The sequence below is a fragment of the Ranitomeya imitator genome, chromosome 6, assembly GCF_032444005.1.
Source record: "Ranitomeya imitator isolate aRanImi1 chromosome 6, aRanImi1.pri, whole genome shotgun sequence".
NCBI lineage: Eukaryota > Metazoa > Chordata > Amphibia > Anura > Dendrobatidae > Ranitomeya > Ranitomeya imitator.
The window spans coordinates 180,661,945-180,685,811 of record NC_091287.1 but is presented as its reverse complement, the minus strand read 5'-3'; the positions used below and the strand labels follow the sequence as shown (position 1 = coordinate 180,685,811).

At 43.4% G+C, this 23,867-nt stretch overlaps 1 protein-coding gene across 2 annotated transcripts in view; it reads right to left on the bottom strand.

The window, feature by feature from the left end:
• The window catches only part of CLPTM1L (CLPTM1 like), a 96,696-nt gene that overhangs the window by 38,169 nt on the left and 34,660 nt on the right, over positions 1-23,867 (bottom strand). For both annotated transcript variants that reach the window (XM_069730360.1, XM_069730361.1), the window contains exons 6-7: positions 20,375-20,453; positions 4,995-5,112 (exon numbers count right to left, since the gene is read on the bottom strand). In XM_069730360.1, coding sequence (XP_069586461.1) covers positions 4,995-5,112; positions 20,375-20,453 — 197 coding nt within the window. The remainder of the gene's footprint in view (positions 1-4,994; positions 5,113-20,374; positions 20,454-23,867) is intronic.

Here is a 23,867-nt window from a genome sequence, read left to right as displayed (position 1 = left end):
CTCTGGGTGCGGAAGCAAGGCCAAAGGACAAGGTTGTGACATGAAAATGCTGTTGACGAATGGAAAGGCGAAGGAATTTTTGCAGAGGGCAAGCAACCCGAATGTCAATGGATGCCGGAAACTGCACCTTTTTCTGTTGAAGTAATGGCTGAGCTGAGGAACTCCATCCAAAGAAGGAGGACCATGTCAAAGGTTGTTAGAAGTTTGAGGTCCAGGGTCGATCTTACTTTTCGTTCCCCTGTTTGGAACCAAGATCCCTTAGATCTAGACTGTGCTGGACAATCCTTATACAATCCTTTGTCAGTCTCCCGCTCAAAGGATTTGATTGGCCAGTTGTTGCTGGTGTGAATCAAGGTAGTTAAGGTCTCCAGCCAGGAGAACATTGCTCTAGCAATCCATGCGGCCGCTAGGGAGGATAGAGCGCTGGACTCGAAGCCGCAACAAACCAGATTTGCTATCTGACAGTCCGTGGTATTTTTAATTGATGACCCATCAGGTAGGGATACTGGTAGGAATACCACAGGAGATTCTACCCGGTTAATCTGCCCCATGGCAGAATGTGCGGCTGCATCCAGCAGGTCATAGTCTCTTGCCATCTCCTCTTTTCACGGTGCAGAGATAAAAATTAGGAACCCTCGATCCATCAACCTCTTAACAGGGAAGTGGAGAGGAATTGTCCGCCTTCTTGCATCATCCACTAAATAGTGGTGATGCAGAGGGGGGAGCTCGTACGCCAAAAAGGGTGCCTCAATATGTCCACAGAGTTCAGGTCTCCAGGTGGACAGGACAGGTTGTCTGGCGTTAGGCCTGGATGCAGAAGAGGAAACATGGAGACGACACTCCGTGTGCTCGTCTGTTGATGGTGTGGGGAGATCGGTGCCCTTTAAAGGACCCGTCGCCCTTAAAAAACAGGCCAGGCATGGCATCCCACGTAGAGGCTTCTGTCCAGTGAAACGCTTATCCGAATTGAATGGCAAATGCTCTCGAGGGAGTTTAGTCTCTGAAGCTCTGGCAAGCTCAGGCAATATCCAATCCATATTCAGAGCCTTGTTGTCATCAAATCATTGGTGAGGGAGCAGGAAACGAAAAACTTCCGTTTTCTAGATGCCTGTATGTTTCTAGACGCCTGCACGTTTCTAGAATACTTGCGGCCCCTGCTAGCCGACGGCTCCCATGTAGGATAGGGACCATGTATATTGGTCCTGCGAGCACTCCAAACAAAGAGGGTACACAGAGGGATTCAATCTCTTGGTCAGAGAACCATGGATTGGTCAGTGAAGAAGTCCAGAGGGGAACTAGAGGATAAAGATGGGGTTGGCGGCGGAGGGCTCCTCGGACTGATCAAGCGCCTTTAAGACCAGGAAATATTGGTCATACGCCTTTAAGACCAGGGAATACTGGTCATGCGCCTTTAAGAACAGAGAATACTGGTCATGCGCCTTTAAGACCAGGAAATACTAGCCATGCGCCTTTAAGATCGGGGAATACTGGTCATGCACCTTTAAGACCAGAGAATACTGGTCATGCACCTTTAAGACCAGAGAATACTGGTCATGCACCTTTAAGACCAGAGAATACTGGTCATGCACCTTTAAGACCAGAGAATACTGGTCATGCACCTTTAAGACCAGAGAATACTGGTCATGCACCTTTAAGACCAGAGAATACTGGTCATGCACCTTTAAGACCAGAGAATACTGGTCATGCACCTTTAAGACCAGAGAATACTGGTCGTGCACCTTTAAGACCAGGGAATACTGATCATGCTCCTTTAAGACCAGGGAATACTGGTCATGCTCCTTTAAGACCAGGGAATACTGGTCATGCGCCTTTAAGATCAGGGAATACTGGTCATGCACCTTTAAGACCAGAGAATACTGGTCATGCGCCTTTAAGACTGGGAATACTGGCCATATGCCTTTAAGACCAGAGAATACTGGTCATGCGCCTTTAAGACTGGGAATACTGGCCATATGCCTTTAAGACCAGGGAATACTGGTCATGCGCCTTTAAGACTGGGAATACTGGTCATGTGCCTTTAAGACCAGGTACTTCCTTACCCGGGTACTGATGTAGAGTCGATGTGCCCCTTTAATGCAAAAATACTGTCACCCCAGTGTGAGCTGGCCGGGTGGACCAAGATGGCCACCGGGAGCTGCAGAGTTGATAAAATCTCGCAGAGAGCGAGAAGTGCCAATTTGGGGGGCGGAGCCACAGACACGATGTTGAATAGGCCTAAGCCGGGGCCTAAATTTCTGTAGCCGGCGGACGTCACCAGTGGGTCGTTCCAGGCAAGACTTCCAGGATGCGGCCTACAAATTGGCCGAAGCCAGGGACTAAATTTTTGCAGCCATCCAGAGCGTTACCTCAGAGAGGTGGGCCACAGGAAAGTGGCTGAGGCTGCCTGTCAGCATGTGGATATCCCACTGAAGATGGATCCACTCACCATTGATGCGCGTCCCGGCATGGAACCGCCGCGGATGTGGGTTTCAGCGCTGTTCTGTGCAGCGTGGACGGTGCAGGGATAAGCCTCAATCCATCATCCGTTTGTTAGGGAGGTGGCCATCCGCTTTCACAGTGGTGGGACAGTGGGGGCTGCTCGGACGCCATAGAGAGGGGCCTCTGTACAGCCACGGAGTTCAGTCCGGGTGGACAGGGCCAGTTGTCCGGCATTAGGCCTGGCTCCAGGAGAAGATACATGGAGGCGACACTCCATGTGGTCGCCTGCTGCTGGTGTAGGGAGATCGGGACTGTGAAAGGAACCGTCGCCCCTGAAGTGAGCTCAGGCATGGCTTCCCACATCGCAGGAGAGGGTACGGGGAGGTATACTCGCCGTGCTCGCCTGTTGATGGTTCGGGGGAGATCGGAACCTTGAAAGGAACCGTCGCCCCCTTCACTCCGTTAATTAAAAAATAAAAATTTACAGAAAAGTAAACAATAAAATAAAAACGTTGGGGTCTGAAACAGACCCATGTGCCTCCTACAGACACTAAGCAAGAACTGGTTAGCTGAGAGCCAGCAGGAGGGTGTATACTGCAGGGGAGGAGCCGAGAGCCAGCAGGAGGGTGTATACTGCAGGGGAGGAGCCGAGAGCCAGCAGGAGGGTGTATACTGCAGGGGAGGAGCTGAGAGCCAGCAGGAGGGTGTATACTGCAGGGGAGGAGCCGAGAGCCAGCAGGAGGGTGTATACTGCAGGGGAGGAGCTGAGAGCCAGCAGGAGGGTGTATACTGCAGGGGAGGAGCCGAGAGCCAGCAGGAGGGTGTAAACTGCAGGGGAGGAGCCGAGAGCCAGCAGGAGGGTGTAAACTGCAGGGGAGGAGCCGAGAGCCAGCAGGAGGGTGTATACTGCAGGGGAGGAGCCGAGAGCCAGCAGGAGGGTGTATACTGCAGGGGAGGAGCTGAGAGCCAGCAGGAGGGTGTAAACTGCAGAGGAGGAGCCGAGAGCCAGCAGGAGGGTGTATACTGCAGGGGAGGAGCCGAGAGCCAGCAGGAGGGTGTAAACTGCAGGGGAGGAGCCGAGAGCCAGCAGGAGGGTGTAAACTGCAGGGGAGGAGCTGAGAGCCAGCAGGAGGGTGTATACTGCAGGGGAGGAGCTGAGAGCCAGCAGGAGGGTGTAAACTGCAGGGGAGGAGCAAACTTTTTTTGTATCACTTAGTGTCAGCCTCCTATTGGCAGCAGCATACACCCCACGGTCTGTGTCCCCCAATGAGGCGAAGGAGAAATGCAGTTCTGGCGGTTCCTTTTTTTTTTGTTTCTCTGATACACAGTGATACCACGTTGTTTTTTTTTTTATTTTAAATGGGGCAAAACTGAGGTGAACTGAATGTTTATATTTTACAATATTGTTATTTTCACTGTATTCAGGGGACTTGAACCTGTGATTATCCGACTGTTTGTACTATACAGACTCTATAGAGCAACACTTCATTACTATTGTATATAGCAAAAATCATGGTCTCCTTGGAAGCCCAGCTGGGGTTTAACAAAGCACTATCATGGCAGATGTGGGGGGCCTTCAGCAGACCCCTGGCCCTCATGGGAAACCAGCAACACACAGTGACAGTGTGGCAGTAATCGATAAGTACGGTAGATATGCTTTTACTTGTGTTACTATTTACGCACTGTGGGGTTTCCATGCATGGCTTTCATTCTAGGTTACATTTCTTGATAACTCTTGGCTGGACAGACAGCTTCCGTCCCCTACAGCTACATGATCTTGTGCAAGCTGGTTACACTGCACTGACATTTTAGAATGTCAGTGCAGGATTAAGAGTGGACCTCAGAACGTTTAAGTCTATGGGAAGCCAAGAAATAGTTAAAGGGATTGTCTGATGCTTAAATGTCCCGTATAAATATCCATTATTAAACCCTAACTACTTTTGCAATTTGATTAATTTGAAAACGCCTCACAGTTCTCCCTATGCGGCCCATCCCCACAACTGTTTTCCTGTATTACTTCCTGTGACGTTTCAGCCCAGCAATTAGAAGTCATCAGAAGGCTGGCCCTGTAGCCACTTTCCCATGCTTCAACCAACCCTCATGAAACAGCACATCACTCAGTGGAAGCGCTGCGGTCAGTACCACAGCTTCTTTCACCTCTGACCCCTGTTGATGTCCCAAACAAAGTAAAAGAAGCAGGGAAAAGAGGCGTCAGCACCGGCCTACGGTTTCTTCCCCAGTTTCGCCCTGAAACGGATCATCATTATTGGGTAACGCTGTGGTTGACCCTCTGCTATCATTGCCGCCCTTTGATGATCCGTTTGAGGGTGCTGACAGATGTAGGGATTATGTTGGGAGAATAGTAAGGCTTTTCAAATAAAGCAAATTACGGTACACAAACAATTAGGGTTTATAAACATATATTTATACAAAACATGTTATATATCGGACAACCGCTTGAAATTTTCGGCAAACCTTTACAGGCAGATAAAGAAGCTTAAGGGGTAACATTTGGGTATATAGTGGTATGAGAGCAGAGCGGGCTTGTGACTTACCAAACTGCTGTAAAGAGTACACAGCATCTTGCATATGGATCCAGACGCGGAGCTTTCCCAGTGATATCTTGTCATATGATACAGTAAGAGGCAGCTCGGTCGTGGAGCGGTTTATCATCTAAAAGGAGAAGATCTTACATCAGTAATGAGCCACAGCAATCACATAACAGGCAGGAAGTGGCCAAACATCGTTCAAGAAGCATTAGCAGACAATTGCATCCAACTTTAGATAAAAGAGCGCTGTTGGAATGGCTGCCCACTCATTCTTATCCTCCATGGCGCCGTAAGAAAAAAAACATCCAAATTCTGATTTCAATTTTCCTGAGGATATATCAAAAGGGTTGTTCACTTTTTGAGACCATTTATTTTTTTACTTAAATACACATATTTTGGGCTAAAAATCATTAACACAGTTGAGCTCTATTTTGAATAACTTTGCACCGTTTGCCTTCTGTAGCCTCTGTGTTACACGGTCTATTGCTGGCTTCAGAATGAGGACCTGGCAGGCAGCCCACTATGAGGTCTGACGGGGAGCTTCTAAAGGTACCTTCACACTGAACAACATTACAACGATAACAATAGCGATCTGTGACGTTGCAGCGTCCTGAATAGCGATATCGTTGTGTTTGACACGCAGCAGCGATCTGGATCCTGCTGTGACATCGCTGGTCAGAGCAGAAAGTCCAGAACTTTATTTTGTCGCTGGATCACCCGCTGACATCGCTGAATCGGCGTGTGTGACGATGTGCTCAATGGTAACCAGGGTAAACATCGGGTTACTAAGCGCAGGGCCGCGCTTAGTAACCCGATGTTTACCCTGGTTACCATTGTAAATGTAAAAAAAAAAAAAACACATACTCACATTCCGGTGCCTGTCACGTCCCCCGGCTCCGCTTCCCTGCACTCCTCCTGCATCCTGTGTAGTGTCAGTGCCAGCCGGCCGTAAATCAGAGCACAGCGGTGACGTCACCGCTCTGCTTTACGGCCGGCGCTTACACAGGATGAAGGAGGAGTGCAGGGAAGCGGACGCCGGGGGACGTGACAGGCACCGGAATGTGAGTATGTGTTTTTTTTTTTACATTTACAATGGTAACCAGGGTAAACATCGGGTTACTAAGCGCGGCCCTGCGCTTAGTAACCCGATGTTTACCCTGGTTACCCGGGGACTTCAGCATCGTTGGTCGCTGGAGAGCTGTCTGTGTGACAGCTCTCCAGCGACCACACAAAGACTTTCCAACGATCACGGCCAGGTCGTATCGCTGGTCGTGATTGTTGGAAAGTTGCTGAGTGTGACGGTACCTTAACTCTTTCATCCCTCTGTTTCTGACCTGCTCTCATCTTATTTATTACCACATTAAACACTGGATGAGCAGGGAAAGAAAACCTGTATAAGCAAAATGGTGAAACATTTTTAGTAAAACACAGTTGCAAAAGTGATTTTTAGCCCCAAATCCATGCATTTAAATAACAAAATAATGTCCCCAAAAGGTGGACACAGCCCCTTTAAGCACTGTGATATAGTGTGCTGTATACAATACACAGACCTCCTGTTTCCCTGTCTGACTCTAGTGTTTAGCTATTTATACAATGCGAGTGGTTTGTGAGTACATAAGAATAAACATCCATGTGCGAGGTCTGCTGCACTATGGCACTGTGCTTAATATATGCCTAAGGCTACGTTCAGATTAGCGTTTCCCGACGCTGCGTCGGGAAACGCAGCGGCGACGCACGCGTCATGCGCCCCTATGTTTAACATAGGGGACGCATGCGTTTTTCTTGTTGCGTTTTCCGACACGTGCGTCGTTTTTGACGCTAGCGTCGGACGCAAGAAAATGCAACAAGTTGCATTTTTCTTGCGTCCGATTTTCGTCAAAAAACGACGCACGCGTCGCAAAACGCAGCGTTTTTGCGTGCGTTTGCACACGTTTTTTCGTGCGTCGTGCGTTGCGTCGCCGACGCAGCGGCGCGCAACGCTAATCTGAACGTAGCCTAAGAACCTCAAGATCAGAAACAGGATGAATTTTATGTTAACTCACTCAGCAGGACTACAAGCTCCAGCAAGCAATCACTGCAACATAGCTGATTTGCTTTGGAAAGCCTTTTATCCTCACTTTTATATAAAGGTGGTGAGCGGCAATCACTAGTCACATTGTGACCATTCTCTGTGTAGTGTGATGAAACAATTAAATTCACCCTTGTACACTCATGTACTAACATACAATTTTTGGATGTTAATGTTCAAATTGAGAATGGTAAATTTACTACTCAATTGTTTACTAAAGCCACAGATAAAAATGATTTATTGCTTTTCAATAGTCAACACCCCAGAAAAACTAAAGAGTCAATCCCGTACAGTCAGCTTTTGCGGGTCAAAAGAATTGAAAGTAATGAAGATTCTTTAAAAAAATCTATGGAAGGGACATGTAGGAAATGTAGGAAGGTTGATATATTATCGAGAAAAGAAATACTACAGAAAAAACCTAAATTGAAAGAATTTGATCGTATTCCTTTTGTAATGTCGTATTGTGAGGAGAGTGGCAAAATTGCTGACATTATATGCAAACATTGGGAAATGCTATATAAATGTTCTCCCGAAGTGAAGGAGTTTTCTAAACCACCAATTTTCTCATATAAACGTAGTCGAACTATTGCGTCTACTCTGGTGAAGTCCGATATAGGGTCATTCAAAAAACAGGGTCAGGACACACTTACTGGCAACAGTAGGAAAGGTTGTTTTCCATGCTTGTCCTGTATTAACTGTAATTTGATGCTCAAGGGGTCTAATTTCTTTCATCCCATCACGAATGAGGAATATAGGATACAGCATTATTTGACATGCGACTCAGAGTTTGTTGTATATTTACTTCAGTGTCCTTGCTCCTTATGGTATGTCGGTGAAACTACGTGTGATTTCAAGACTAGAATCAATCAACACCGACATACCATAAGGAAGGAACGTTTGGATCTACCAGTGTCTAAACATTTCACGGAGAAATGTCATACTGAAAAACAACTGCGCTTCCGTATTATTGATATGGTACCGGTTCAGAGAAGGGGAGGTGACCGTATACGGTTACTTAAAAAGAAAGAGTTGGAATGGATAAAAAAACTCAATACTTTAAAACCTTATGGTCTTAATGTGGATTTCAAACTTAATTCAATTATGTAAATGTGATAGTGGTTATATTCTCTCCTAAGTGTATATTTTATATATATTTTTTATGTTTAAAAAGAAACTTATGGAGTTATTTGTCCTTTTTCAGGTGTCCTATCTTACATACCGAGATACTATATGGTGGCTACGACTTTGAACAATGGACGATGGATCCGTACTGATTACTCTATAATATGAATTATTTTGCTTTCCTTTTTCCTTGATCTCTGCATTTTTTTTGATATTTTGATTATTATTTTGGATATATAATTACAGAGAATAAAAGCTTGAATTTATAAACATAGGAAACTCCCCTGCTTTGGTCATTTGGTCTTTTATGTTTCTCTAGGGATGTTGAAGATGTAGCCAAAGATTGGGTCATGTGTGTCATACTGTAGGGGTTTGGAGAAACGCGGGGGTACCCGCCCCCAAAGGTCTCCGTTTCCTTACTCAGGGTCAGGATGCCCCACTTTAATAAGGGGGCTTCCTGGACCTTGGTGACGTATTAAAGACTTATGTCTGGGTCCCTTTAAATACGGCGGCACATCGAGTATGTTCCCGAGTAGAGAAGACTATTCTTATACATATGACCATGTATGGAGCAGTTTAATTTTGTACATAATTTTATATATATATATATATATATATATATATATATATATATATATATATATATATATATATATATATATATATATATATATATATATATATATATATATATATATATATATATATACAGTTAGGGCCAGAAATATTTGGACAGTGACACAAGTTTTGTTATTTTAGCTGTTTACAAAAACATGTTCAGAAATACAATTATATATATAATATGGGCTGAAAGTGCACACTCCCAGCTGCAATATGATAGTTTCCACATCCAAATCGGAGAAAGGGTTTAGGAATCATAGCTCTGTAATGCATAGCGTCCTCTTTTTCAAGGGACCAAAAGTAATTGGACAATGGACTCTAAGGGCTGCAATTAACTCTGAAGGCGTCTCCCTCGTTAACCTGTAATCAATGAAGTAGTTAAAAGGTCAGGGGTGGATTCCAGGTGTGTGGTTTTGCATTTGGAAGCTGTTGCTGTGAGCAGACAACATGCGGTCAAAGGAACTCTCAATTGAGGTGAAGCAGAACATCCTGAGGCTGAAAAAAAAGAAAAAATCCATCAGAGAGATAGCAGACATGCTTGGAGTAGCAAAATCAACAGTTGGGTACATTCTGAGAAAAAAGGAATTGACTGGTGAGCTTGGGAACTCAAAAAGGCTTGGGCGTCCACGGATGACAACAGTGGTGGATGATCGCCGCATACTTAATTTGGTGAAGAAGAACCCGTTCACAACATCAACTGAAGTCCAGAACACTCTCAGTGAAGTAGGTGTATCTGTCTCTAAGTCAACAGTAAAGAGAAAACTCCATGACAGTAAATACAAAGGGTTCACATCTAGATGCAAACCATTCATCAATACCAAAAATAGACAGGCCAGAGTTAAATTTGCAGAAAAACACCTCAAGAAGCCAGCTCAGTTCTGGAAAAGTATTCTATGGACAGATGAGACAAAGATCAACCTGTACCAGAATGATGGGAAGAAAAAATTTTGGAGAAGAAAGGGAACGGCACATGATCCAAGGCACACCACATCCTCTGTAAAACATGGTGGAGGCAACGTGATGGCATGGGCATGCATGGCTTTCAATGGCACTGGGTCACTTGTGTTTATTGATGACATAAGAGCAGACAAGAGTAGCCGGATGAATTCTGAAGTGTACCGGGATATACTTTCAGCCCAGATTCAGCCAAATGCTGCAAAGTTGATTGGACGGCGCTTCATAGTACAGATGGACAATGACCCCAAGCATACAGCCAAAGCTACCCAGGAGTTCATGAGTGCCAAAAAGTGGAACATTCTGCAATGGCCAAGTCAATCTCCAGATCTAAACCCAATTGAGCATGCATTTCACTTGCTCAAATCCAGACTTAAGACGGAAAGACCCACAAACAAGCAAGACCTGAAGGCTGCGGCTGTAAAGGCCTGGCAAAGCATTAAGAAGGAGGAAACCCAGCGTTTGGTGATGTCCATGGATTCCAGACTTAAGGCAGTGATTGCCTCCAAAGGATTTGCAACAAAATATTGAAAATAAAAATATTTTGTTTGGGTTATGTGTATTTGTCCAATTACTTTTGACCTCCTAAAATGTGGAGTGTTTGTAAAGAAATGTGTACAATTCCTACATTTTCTATCAGATATTTTTGTTCAACCCTTCAAATTAAACGTTACAATCTGCACTTGAATTCTGTTGTAGAGGTTTCATTTCAAATCCAATGTGGTGGCATGCAGAGCCCAACTCGCGAAAATTGTGTCACTGTCCAAATATTTCTGGCCCTAACTGTATATATATATATATATATTTTATATATTATATATTCTTTATTTTTTATGTTTTTCATATTCTGTACAGTAATTCCTGAGTAATGCAGAGTTCGGGGTTACTAGGATGGCTACTGTATTTTTTATATTGCTACTGCAATAGTTATGTGGTTCCATCCTCCATGTGGGCAAAGTTGCCCCTAGCTAACATTGCGCCATGGTCCTCGGAAGGCTCTGAGCAGCTGCAGGGCAGAGCATTGTGGGTCCCTGACTGTGATGTCACAGACATGTGCAGTAGGCACTTGGGAATGCCGTGATCATGGCTGCCATTACTGAGCTGTGTATGTAAGTGGATTACATACTTGTACTTGGATTATAATATCGTCAGTAAGGACACCTGATTTGTTTTTAATAACAATTGGCCATTAAGCTATTTAATTATTTTCACGCAGTATGTTATTCATAATACCCGTCAATAGCTGTGGTTTGATGGGCTGAGTAACTTGCACAATTGCACTGATGATGCACAATAACACTGTTTAATACTATTGACTTTATTATATTTAATGATTTTCTAATGAGATATGTATGTGTTGGATATAAAATGTGGTCTCACTCTTGTATTGATTGCTTGATAAAGGATAACACATCCGAAACGCTGCCATGCCGTTCAGGCATTAAAGTCCACTTTTTTTCAATTATTATGTGCTGCTTTTCCTTTTTTTTGAGTATATATACATACATATATACAGGTCCTTCTCAAAAAATTAGCATATAGTGTTAAATTTCATTATTTACCATAATGTAATGATTACAATTAAACTTTCATATATTATAGATTCATTATCCACCAACTGAAATTTGTCAGGTCTTTTATTGTTTAAATACTGATGATTTTGGCATACAACTCCTGATAACCCAAAAAACCTGTCTCAATAAATTAGCATATCAAGAAAAGGTTCTCTAAACCACCTATTACCCTAATCTTCTGAATCAACTAATTAACTCTAAACACATGCAAAAGATACCTGAGGCTTTTATAAACTCCCTGCCTGGTTCATTACTCAAAACCCCCATCATGGGTAAAGGTACTGTCACACTAGACGATATCGCTAGCGATCCGTGACGTTGCAGCGTCCTCGCTAGCGATATCGTCCAGTGTGACAGGCAGCAGCGATCAGGCCCCTGCTGGGAGATCGCTGGTCGGGGAAGAAAGTCCAGAACTTTATTTCGTCGCTGGACTCCCCGTAGACATTGCTGAATCGGCGTGTGTGACACCGATTCAGCGATGTCTTCACTGGTAACCAGGGTAAACATCGGGTAACTAAGCGCAGGGCCGCGCTTAGTAACCCGCTGTTTACCCTGGTTACCAGCGTAAAAAAACAAACAGTACATACTTACATTCAGCTGTCTGTCCCTTGCCGTCTGGTTCCTGCACTGACTGCTGGCCGTAAAGTGAAAGCAGAGCACAGCCACAGCGGTGAGTCACCGCTGTGTGACTCACCGCTGTGCTGTGCTTTCACTTTCACTTTACGGCCAGCAGTCAGTGCAGGAACCAGACGGCAAGGGACAGACAGCTGAATGTAAGTATGTACTGTTTGTTTTTTTACGCTGGTAACCAGGGTAAACATCGGGTTACTAAGCGCGGCCCTGCGCTTAGTTACCCGATGTTTACCCTGGTTACCGGGGACCTCGGGATCGTTGATCGCTGGAGAGCTGTCTGTGTGACAGCTCTCCAGCGACCAAACAGCGACGCTGCAGCGATCCGGATCGTTGTCGGTATCGCTGCAGCGTCGCTAAGTGTGACGGTACCTTTAGACTAGCGACCTGACAGATGTCAAGAAGGCCATCATTGACACCCTCAAGCAAGAGGGTAAGACCCAGAAAGAAATTTCTCAACAAATAGGCTGTTCCCAGAGTGCTGTATCAAGGCACCTCAATGGTAAGTCTGTTGGAAGGAAACAATGTGGCAGAAAACGCTGTACAACGAGAAGAGGAGACCGGACCCTGAGGAAGATTGTGGAGAAGGACCGATTCCAGACCTTGGGGAACCTGAGGAAGCAGTGGACTGAGTCTGGTGTGGAAACATCCAGAGCCACCGTGCACAGGCGTGTGCAGGAAATGGGCTACAGGTGCCGCATTCCCCAGGTAAAGCCACTTTTGAACCATAAACAGCGGCAGAGGCGCCTGACCTGGGCTACAGAGAAGCAGCACTGGACTGTTGCTAAGTGGTCCCAAGTACTTTTTTCTGATGAAAGCAAATTTTGCATGTCATTCGGAAATCAAGGTGCCAGAGTCTGGAGGAAGACTGGGGAGAAGGAAATGCCAAAATGCCTGAAGTCCAGTGTCAAGTACCCACAGTCAGTGATGGTGTGGGGTGCCATGTCAGCTGCTGGTGTTGGTCCACTGTGTTTCATCAAGGGCAGGGTCAATGCAGCTAGCTATCAGGAGATTTTGGAGCACTTCATGCTTCCATCGGCTGAAATGCTTTATGGAGATGAAGATTTCATTTTTCAGCACGACCTGGCACCTGCTCACAGTGCCAAAACCACTGGTAAATGGTTTACTGACCATGGTATTACTGTGCTCAATTGGCCTGCCAACTCTCCTGACCTGAACCCCATAGAGAATCTGTGGGATATTGTGAAGAGAAAGTTGAGAGACGCAAGACCCAACACTCTGGATGAGCTTAAGGCCGCTATTGAAGCATCCTGGGCCTCCATAACATCTCAGCAGTGTCACAGGCTGATTGCCTCCATGCCACGCCGCATTGAAGCAGTCATTTCTGCCAAAGGATTCCCGACCAAGTATTGAGTGCCTAACTGAACATTATTATTTGTTGTTTTTTTTGTTTGTTATTAAAAAACACTTTTATTTGATTGGATGGGTGAAATATGCTAATTTATTGAGACAGGTTTTTTGGGTTATCAGGAGTTGTATGCCAAAATCATCAGTATTAAAACAATAAAAGACCTGACAAATTTCAGTTGGTGGATAATGAATCTATAATATATGAAAGTTTAATTGTAATCATTACATTATGGTAAATAATGAAATTTAACACTATATGCTAATTTTTTGAGAAGGACCTGTATATATATATATATATATATATATATATATATATATATATAGATATATATATATAGATATATATATCTATATATATCTATATATATATATTAATTAGATGTTCTTTTGCATACGGAATTCTTTTGCAAGCTGAATGTCATGGTGAGGCTGCAAGAGAGTTTTCCTTTTGATGACTCTTTCATGAAGGCAATATTTGTGAAGATGTCTCTGTAGAACAATGGACCACAACTCCAGTGTCTACTAAATCTTTCTGAAGGTCTTTTGCAGTTAAGCGGGGGTTCCGATTTGCCCCTCTAGTGATCCTGTGAGCTGCTCTCACTGAAATTTTGCTTGGTCTTCCAGATCTTATCTTTAGCTCCACTGTTCCTGTCATCTGCCATTTCTTAATTACATGTCGAACTGAGGAAAGGTTAACTTGATAACGCTTTGCTATCTTCTTATTGCTGCTGTTTTTTGGCATAAGGTTAGAGGAAGTTGGGTTTTTATAAAGCTGGGAAATCATCTGGCCTTTCCTAACGATGATAGTGAACAAGCCATAACGCTAATAGGCTAATTAAGGTCTAAGACATTGGTCAAAGTTATATGAGCACACAAATCTACCACGGTGCCCAAACTTTTGCATCAGCCCATTTTCCTTTTTGTAATTTTTAAAATGAAAAAAATGGACAATATATTTTTTTTGCCTAAAATACAAAGGAAATGTGTCATCTTTAACTTTAGTTCTGTTAGAGATCATTTAATCTTAAACTTGCTTAAAACCCCTTTCTGACATCAGACGTACTATCCCGTCGAGGTGGGGTGGGCCCGTATGCCCACCGACGGGATAGTACGTCATAGCGATCGGCCACGCTCACGGGGGGAGCGCGGCCGGGTGTCAGCTGACTATCGCAGCTGACATCCGGCACTATGTGCCAGGAGCGGTCAAGGACCGCCCCCAGCACATTAACCCCCGGCACACTGTGATCAAACATCGCGTTCTGGGGGCATAGGGAAGCATCGCGCAGGGAGGGGGCTCCCTGTGTGCTTCCCTGAGACCCTCGGTACAAGGCGATGTGCTCACCTTGTACCGAGCGTCTCCTCCCAGCAGGCCCTGGATCCAAAAGGGCCGCGGGGCTGCATCCGGGTCCTGCAGGGAGGTGGCTTACCAGCGCCTGCTCAGAGCAAGCGCTGGTAAGCTTGCAGCCCTGCATGTCAGATCGTTGATCTTAGTGCTGTGCAAAGTGTCAGATCAGCGATCTAACACTATAACATGATGTCCCACCACCTGGGGCAATGTTATAAAGTAAAAAAAATATTAACTATTGAATATTCAGATGTGTAAAAAAAAAAAAAAAAAAATATATATATATATATATATATATATATATATTAAGTAAAGCCATGTCCGTAACAACCCAACCTATAAAACTGTCCCACTAGTTAACCCCTTCAGTGAACACCGTAAAAAAAATAAAAAAACGAGGCAAAAAACAACCCTTTATTATCATTCGCCGAACAAAAAGTGGAATAGCACGCGATCAAAAAGACGGATATAAATAACCATGGTACCGCTGAAAACGTCATCTTGTCCCGCAAACAACGAGCCACCATACAGCATCATCAGTGAAAAAATAAAAGTTATAGTCCTCAGAATAAAGCGATGCAAAAATAATTATTTTTTCTATAAAGTAGTTTTTATCGTATAAAAGCGCCAAAACATGAAAAAAAAAATCTAAATGAGGAATCGCTGTAATCGTACTGACCCGAAGAATAAAACTGCTTTATCCATTTTACCAAACGCGGAACGGTATAAACGGCCCCCCCCCACCAAAAGAAATTCATGAATAGCTGGTTTTTGGTCCTACTGCCTCACAAAAATCGGAATAAAAAGCGATCAAAAAAGTCACGTGCCAGAAAATGTTATCAATAAAAACGTCAACTCTTTCCGCAAAAAACAAGACCTCACATGACTATGTGGACCAAAATATGGAAAAATTATAGCTTTCAAAATGTGGTAACGCAAAAAATATTTTTTGCAATAAAAAGCGTCTTTTAGTATGTGACAGCAGCCAATCATAAAAATCCGCTAAAAAACCCGCTATAAAAGTAAATTAAACCCCCCTTCATCACCCCCTTAGTTAGGGAAAAATGAAAAAATTAAAAAAATGTATTTATTTCCATTTTCCCATTAGGGTTAGGGCTAGGGTTGGGGCTTGGATTACATTTACGGTTGGGATTAGGGTTAGGGGTGTGTCAGGGTTAGGGGTGTGGTTAGGGTTATGGTTGGGATTAGGGTTAGGGGTGTGTTGGAGTTAGGGGTGTGGTTGGGATTAGGGGTGTGTTTGGGTTAGGGTTTCAGTTAGAATTGGCGGTTTCCACTAGTTAGGCACATCAGGGCTCTCCAAATGCGACATGGCGTCCGATCTCAATTCCAGCCAATTCTGCGTTGAAAAATTAAAACAGTGCTCCTTCCCTTCCGAGCTCTCCCGTGCGCCCAAACAGGGGTTTTTATCCCAACATATGGGGTATCAGCGTACTCAGGACAAATTGGACAACAACGTCTGGGGTCCAATTTCTCTTGTTACCCTTGGGAAAATACAAAACTGGGTGTTAAAGGGAACCTGTCACCTGAATTTGGCGGGACTGGTTTTGGGTCATATGGGTGGAGGCGTGTACTACAGAGGACAGAGAATGAACTTCAATCCAATATTGCGGACAGCATGCAGCCAGCGGGTAAGGAAAGGGTGAATCAAACACCCGAAAACTCCGCCCAAATGACCCAAAACCGGTCCCGCCAAATTCAGGTGACAGGTTCCCTTTAAAGGTAACTATTGTGGAAAAAAATGATTTTTTATTTTCACGGCTCTGCGTTACAAACTGTAGTGAAATACTTGGGGGTTCAAAGTTCTCACAACATATCTAGGTAAGTTCCTAGGGGGGGTATAGGCTCCAATATGGGGTCACTTGTGGGGGGTTTCTACTGTTTAGGTACATCAGGGGCTCTGCAAATGCAACGTGACGCCTGCAGACCAATCCATCTAAGTCTGCATTCCAAATGGCGCTCCTTGCCTTCCGAGCTCTGCCATGCGCCCAAACTTTTGGGGTCCAATTTGGGAAAATACAAAACTGGGGGCTAAAAAAAAAAAGAATTTTTATATTCAAGGCTCTGCGATATAAACTGTAGTGAAACACTTGGGGGTTCAAAGCTCTCACAACACATCTAGATAAGATCCTTAGGGGGTCTACTTTGCAAAATGGTGTCACTTGTGGGGGTTTCAATGTTTAGGCACATTAGGGGCTTTCCAAATGCAACATGGCGCCCCATCTCAATTCCAGCTAATTTTGCACTGAAAAGTCAAACCGTGCTCATTCCCTTCCGAGCTCTGCCATGCACCCAAACAGTGGTTTACACCCTCATATGGGGTATCAGCGTACTCAGGACAAATTGCACAACAACGTTTGTGGTACAATTTCTTCTGGTAACCTTGGGAAAATAAGAAATTGGAGGCGAAAAATTCATTTTTGTGAAAAAGAAATTATTTTTACGGCTCTACATTAAAAACTTCTGTGAAGCACTTGGTGGGTCAAAGTGCTCACCACACATCTAGATAAGTTCCTTAGGGGGTCTACTTTCCAAAATGGTGTCATTTGTGAGGTGGGGGGGTACAATGTTTAGGCACATTAGTGGCTCTTTAAACACAACATTGGCTCCCATCTCAATTCCAGCTAATTTTGCAAAGTCAAATGGCACTCCTTCCCTTCCGAGCTCTACCATGCGCCCAAACAGTGGTTTACCCCCTTGGTAAAATAAATCAAATTGGAGCTGAACTAAATTTTTTGTGAAAAAAAATTAAATGTTAATTTTTTTTAAAACATTCCAAAAATTCCTGTGAAACACCTGAAGGGTTAATAAACTTCTTGAATGTGGTTTCGAGCACCTTGAGGGGTGCAGTTTTTAGAATGGCATCACACTTGGGTATTTTCTATCATATAGACCCCTCAAAATGACTTCAAATGTGACGTGGTCCCTAAAAAAAAATGGTGTTGTAAAAATGAGAAATTGCTGGTCAACTTTTAACCCTTATAACTCCCTAAAAAAAAAAATGTTTCCAAAATTGTGCTGATGTAAAGTAGACATGTGGGAAATGTTACTTATTAAGTATTTTGTGTGACATACCTCTGTGATTTAAGGTAATAAAAATTCAAAGTTGGAAAATTGCTAAATTTTCACCAAATTTCCGTTTTTTTCACAAATAAATGCAGGTAATATCAACATGGGACAATAATCAACTTTTATGCAGCATTATATGGGGCAAATTTTCTATGGAGCATCTTATGGGGCAATAATCAACATTTGTGCAGCATTATATGGGGTAAATTTCTCTATGGAGCATCTTATAGGGCAATTAATAACCTTTGTGCAGCATTATATGTGGCATATTTTAATATGGAGCATCTTATGGGGCCCATCATAAACTTTATGGAGCATTATATGGGGCGTATTTTGTATGGAGCATCTTATGGGGCCATCATGAACTGTATGGAGCATTATATGGGGCTCCTGATTCAATATGGAGAGTCAAAAACACTTAACCTACTGATGTCGCAATTAATTTTACTTTTATTGGTACCCATTTTTATTTTTCAAATTTACCGGTAGCTGCTGCATTTTCCACCCTAGGCTTATACTCGAGTCAATAAGTTTTCACAGTTTTTTGTGTCAAAATTAGGGGGGGGGGGGGGGGTCGGCTTATAATCGAGTAAATACGGGTAATTTCATCAATTGGATGTGCTGAAACTTTTTTTTTCCTGTGCTGAGATAATCTTATAAATGTGCCACTGCTGTGTACTGTGTAATGGCTGTCTGTTAAATTAATGACAATATGTACAATTGGTAGTGGAAGGTTCAATTTGATGGCCTAGATTATCTCAGTACAGGAACATTTTAACACATTCAATTGTGGAACTCCTTAACCCCTTCATGACCTTGGGATTTTCCGTTTTTCCGTGTTCGTTTTTCACTCCCCTCCTTCTCAGAGCCATAACTTTTTTATTTTTCCGTCAATTTGGCCATGTGAGGGCTTATTTTTTGCGGGACGAGTTGTACTTTTGAACGACATCATTGGTTTTAGCATGTCGTGTACTAGAAAACGGGAAAAAAATTCCAAGTGCGGTGAAATTGCAAAAAAAGTGCAATCCCACACTTGTTTTTTGTTTGGCTTTTTTGCTAGGTTCACTAAATGCTAAAACTGACCTAACATTATGATTCTCCTGGTCAGTACGAGTTCATAGACACCTAACATGACTAGGTTATTTTTTACTTAAGTGGTGAAAAAAAATTCCAAACTTTGCTAAAAAAAAAAAAAAATTGCGCCATTTTCCGATACTTGTAGCGTCTCCATTTTTCATGATCTGGGGTGGGTTGAGGGCTTATTTTTTGCGTGCCGAGATGACATTTTTAATGATACCATTTTGGTGCAGATACGTTCTTTTGATCGCCCGTTATTGCATTTTAATGCAATGTCACGGCGACCAAAATAACGTAATTCTGGCGTTTCAAATTTTTTTCTCGCTACGCCGTTTAGCGATCAGGTTAATGCTTTTTTTTAATTGATAGATCAGGCGATTCTGAACGCGGCAATACCAAATATGTGTAGATTTGATTTTTTTTTTATTGATTTATTTTGATTGGGGCGAAAGGGGGGTGATTTAAACTTTTATATTTTTTTATTCTTTTCACTTTTTTTTTTTTTTTTAACTTTTGCCACGTTTCAATAGCCTCCATGGGAGGCTAGAAGCTGGCACAGCACGATCGGCTCTACTACATAGCAGCGATCTGCTGTTCGCTGCTATGTAGCATAAAATCAGGTGTGCTGTGAGCGCCGACCACAAGGTGGCGCTCACAGCTACCGGCGATCAGTAACCATAGAGGTCTCAAGGACCTCTATGGTTACCATTCTGAAGCATCGCCGACCTCCGATCATGTGACGGGGGTCGGCGATGACGTCATTTCCGGCCACCCGGCCGGATGCGGTATTTAAATGCCGCTGTCTGCGCTTGACAGCGGCATTTAACTAGTTAATAGGCGCAGGCAGATCGCGATTCTGTCCGCGTCTATTACGGGCACATGTCAGCTGTTCAAAACAGCTGACATGTCCCGGCTTTGATGTGGGCTCACCGCCGGAGCCCTGCATCAAAGCACGGTATCTGACCTCGGACGTACTATCCCGTCCGAGGTCAGAAAGAGGTTAATATTCCAAGGTACATTGATTAAACTCAACTTTAAAATTATTCTTGTTTGTGGGAAAACACCCTTTAACTTCACAATAACAGTAATTTGACAAGGGGTGCCCAAACTTTTCCATGCCACTGTACATGCTCTACATATAGAATGCTAAAAAACTCATTCATGGTTGATTCACATGGTGAAAAAATAAAAATACAGTACAGATTTGGCCACAGATTTCACAGCAAATCTTAACATTTTCACTGATCAGGTTCAGTACCCCAAAACACACTGTCTGCAAATTGAGGTTTTGGCTTTTATCCTAAGTCATGTGACAAGGCTTGTTGGAGAGTAGATATTGTCTCTTCGGATTGCTACTTCCTATGGGTGGCACTAGAGTTTGTCATTTTCCTCTCTGAAGAGACAACAGGTCTTATACATCCTACATACTTTATACATTATTGGTCCTATACATATCACAAACAATAAATGAGGCTAAAGTAAATGCAAGCAATGACTAGGAATTTAAAAACAAGATAATTGAGGAAAGGTAACATACCATCAAATCCTTTACTCGATTACTTAGCTGATCAATAAATAATATTGGAAGGTAATGAACAGATTTTCCCAACTGTATCCTGCCAGTAATAAAAAACAAACGTAAAACAATTCAACTTAAACATCATAACCATAAAACAATAAAAATGTATCTAAAGCCACATTTATGCACCAATTGCGTATTTCAGTCTAAAGAACCCTAAGGCTATATTCACACTTTGCGGATTTTGCTGCGGATCCGCAGCGGATTTGACCGCTGCGGATCCGCAGCAGTTTCCCATGAGTTTACATTTCAATGTAAACCTATGGGAAACAAAAAACGCTGTGCACATGCTGCAGAAAAATCCGCGCGGAAACGCTGCGGATTACATTCCGCAGCATGTCACTTCTTTTCTGCGGATTTTCAGCTGCTCCAATAGAAAACTGCAGTTGAAAATCCGCAGAAGAAAACGCAGTAAAAACCGCGATAAATCCGCAGTGAAAACGCGCTGCGGTTTTCACTGCGGATTTTGGAATTCTGCTGCGGAAAAATCCGCAGTGGAATCTGCAAAGTGTGAACATAGCCTAAAACTGTCTTGTGAGAGCAAGAGGAAATCCCTAGTTCTTTACACATATTAAAATCTTTTTTCTGTCACCATGGCCACAATTTATTAGTATATTTACACCCTTTATGTCTACTTTTGTGTTCTGTACCTTTTTCAAGTTTTCCCACCTACAAAGAATGGAGAGGTCTAATTTTTATTGTAGGTACACTTCAACTTAAAAAAAATCCCGAAAGTCACATTGTATGATTTTTACATAATTATTTTGCATTTTATTACATGAAATAAGTATTTGATACAATAGAAAAACAGAACTTAATATTTGGCACAGAAATCTTTATTTACAAATATAGAGGTCAGACGTTTCCCGTAGTTCTTGACCAAGTTTGCACACACTACAGCAGGGATTTTGGCCCACTCCTCCATACAGATCTTTCAAGTCTCAGGGCTGTCTCTGGGCAACATTAAGTATCAGCCCCCTCCAAAGATTTTCTATTGGGTTCAGGTCTGCAGACTGGCTAGGCCACTCCAGGACCTTGAAATGCCTGTTATGAAGACACTCCTCAGTTGCTCTGGCTGTGTGTTTTGGGTCACTGCAATGCTGGAAGACCCATCTTCAATGTTCTTACTGAGGGAAGGAGGTTGTTGGACAAAATCTCAGGATACATGACCCCATCCATCCTCCCTTTAGTACAGTGCAGTCGTCCTGTCCCCTTTACAGAAAAGCACTCCGAAAGTATGATGCTTTCCCCCACCATGCTTCACTAATGAGATGGTGTTCTTAGGGTTGTACTCATCCCTTCTTCCTCCAAACACGTTGAGAGGAGTTGATACCAAAAAGTTCTATTTTGGTCTCATATGACCACATGACCTTCTCCCATGCCTCCTCTGGATCATCCAGATGGTCATTGTCAAACTTCAAATGGGCCTGGACATGTTCTGGCGTGAACGGCTGGACCTTGCATACCCTGCAGGATTTTAATCCATGACAGCATAGTGTGTTACCAATGGTAATGTTTGAGACTGTGGTTCTACGTCTTTTCAGGTCATTAAAGAAGTTGTCCACTACTATAACTTTTTTTTTTCATAAATCTTGTTATTATGTGCCACTGAAAACATCCACTGTGCTTACTTTAGCAATATTACCTGTTATCATGCTGTAGCAGCACATCTTCAGTGTGGGATCCAGCTCTTATGGGGTTAATCGACAACTTCCTTTCTCCTGACTTATTGTGCTCTAATACTACAAATTCCATGATGCATTGCACTGGCCTCTAAGCCCAAACCTAGCACACCCACTCCAAAACACACCCAAACCCCTCCCTGCTCTATCTTCAAAAAGATTTTTGATGTCATTTCTGTCCAACCTCCTCTTTTACATTTGTCCAACCCACACTCCATTACACACAGATAGATAGATGATAGATAGCAGATATGGGATGGATAGATACATACAGAGATATATCTATATATCTATTTACATAGATATGTCCATGTGCGGGTGTGTGCGAGACTGTGCGGGACCGTGTGGGTGTGTGCGGGACAGTGCGGGTGTGTGCGGGACCGTGCGGGTGTGTGCGGGACCGTGCGGGTGTGTGCGGGACCGTGCGGGTCTGTCAGGGTGTGTGCGGGACTGTCAGGGTGTGTGCGGGACTGTGCGGGGAGGTCTTTGGGGGTGTGTGTGCAGGCATCATCCGATAGGACTACAAGTACGCAGCATCCAATCTGCAGCTAATCCAGATGTAATCCAGACAGAGGACACGCACTCTACACTATCCATACATCTATCAATAGATATATCTATCCATAGATATATCTATCCAGATATATCTATAGATAGATATATGAATAGATAGATGTATGCATCTATACATCTATCTATATGTAGATCTATCTATCTCATCTATCATCTGTGTGTGTAATGGAATGTGGGTTGGACAAATGTAAAAGAGGAGGTTGGACAATAATGACATCACAAATCTTTTTTGTTCAATAATACTTTATTTAGCTTTCAAAAACGCATACAAAAACGCATTAAATAACGCATAAAAACCGCACCAAAAACGAATAAAAAAATGCATCGAAACCGCGAAAAAAACTGCACCAAAACTGCGCAAAAAACGCACCAAAAACTGCACCAAAACTGCATCAAAACAGCACCAAGACCTAAATGAAAATCGTGCGAAAACCGCACCAAAACCCCACACCAAAAACTGCATCAAAACTGCGCAAAAAACGCACCAAAAACTGGACCAAAAACTGCATCAAAAACGCATCAAAACCCGCACCAAAAACTGCACCAAAACACGCACCAAAAACTGCATCAAAACCACACAAAAAACGAACCAGAAACCGGACCAAGAACTGCATCAAAAACGCATCAAAACTGCACCAAAACCTAAATAAAAATGGCGCAAAAACTGCAACAAAAACGAAATAAAAAAATGCATCAAAATTGCACCAAAACTTAAATCAAAACCGCGCAAAAACCGCACCAAAACTGCACAAAAACCACACCAAAAACTGCATCAAAACCACACCAAAACTGCATAAAAAACGCATCAAAACTGCACCAAAACCTGAATCAAAACTGTGCAAAAACTGCACCAAAAAACTCCGCCCACCTGAGCAAAACCCCGCCCACTCTTCAATTTAATGGGCTCCTAGGAAGTGGGCAGAGTTTCTGCGGTAGGTGGGCAGGGTTTCGGACGCCCGAACAGATATTCGATAGGGATCAATTTAGGATCCAAAAGAGCCATTTTGTGAGCCGAAAGAGCCGGCTCTTTTTGGTGAGAGGAGCCATGAGAGCAGGATCACCAAAAAGAGCCGGACTGCCCATCACTGCGCGGCACATCCCAGCACAGCCAGCAGACCGCCCAGCCCGTAGACCCCAGCATCGGCAGCATAGCCAGCAGACTGCCCCGCCCGCAGATCCCAGCACAGCCCCGCAGG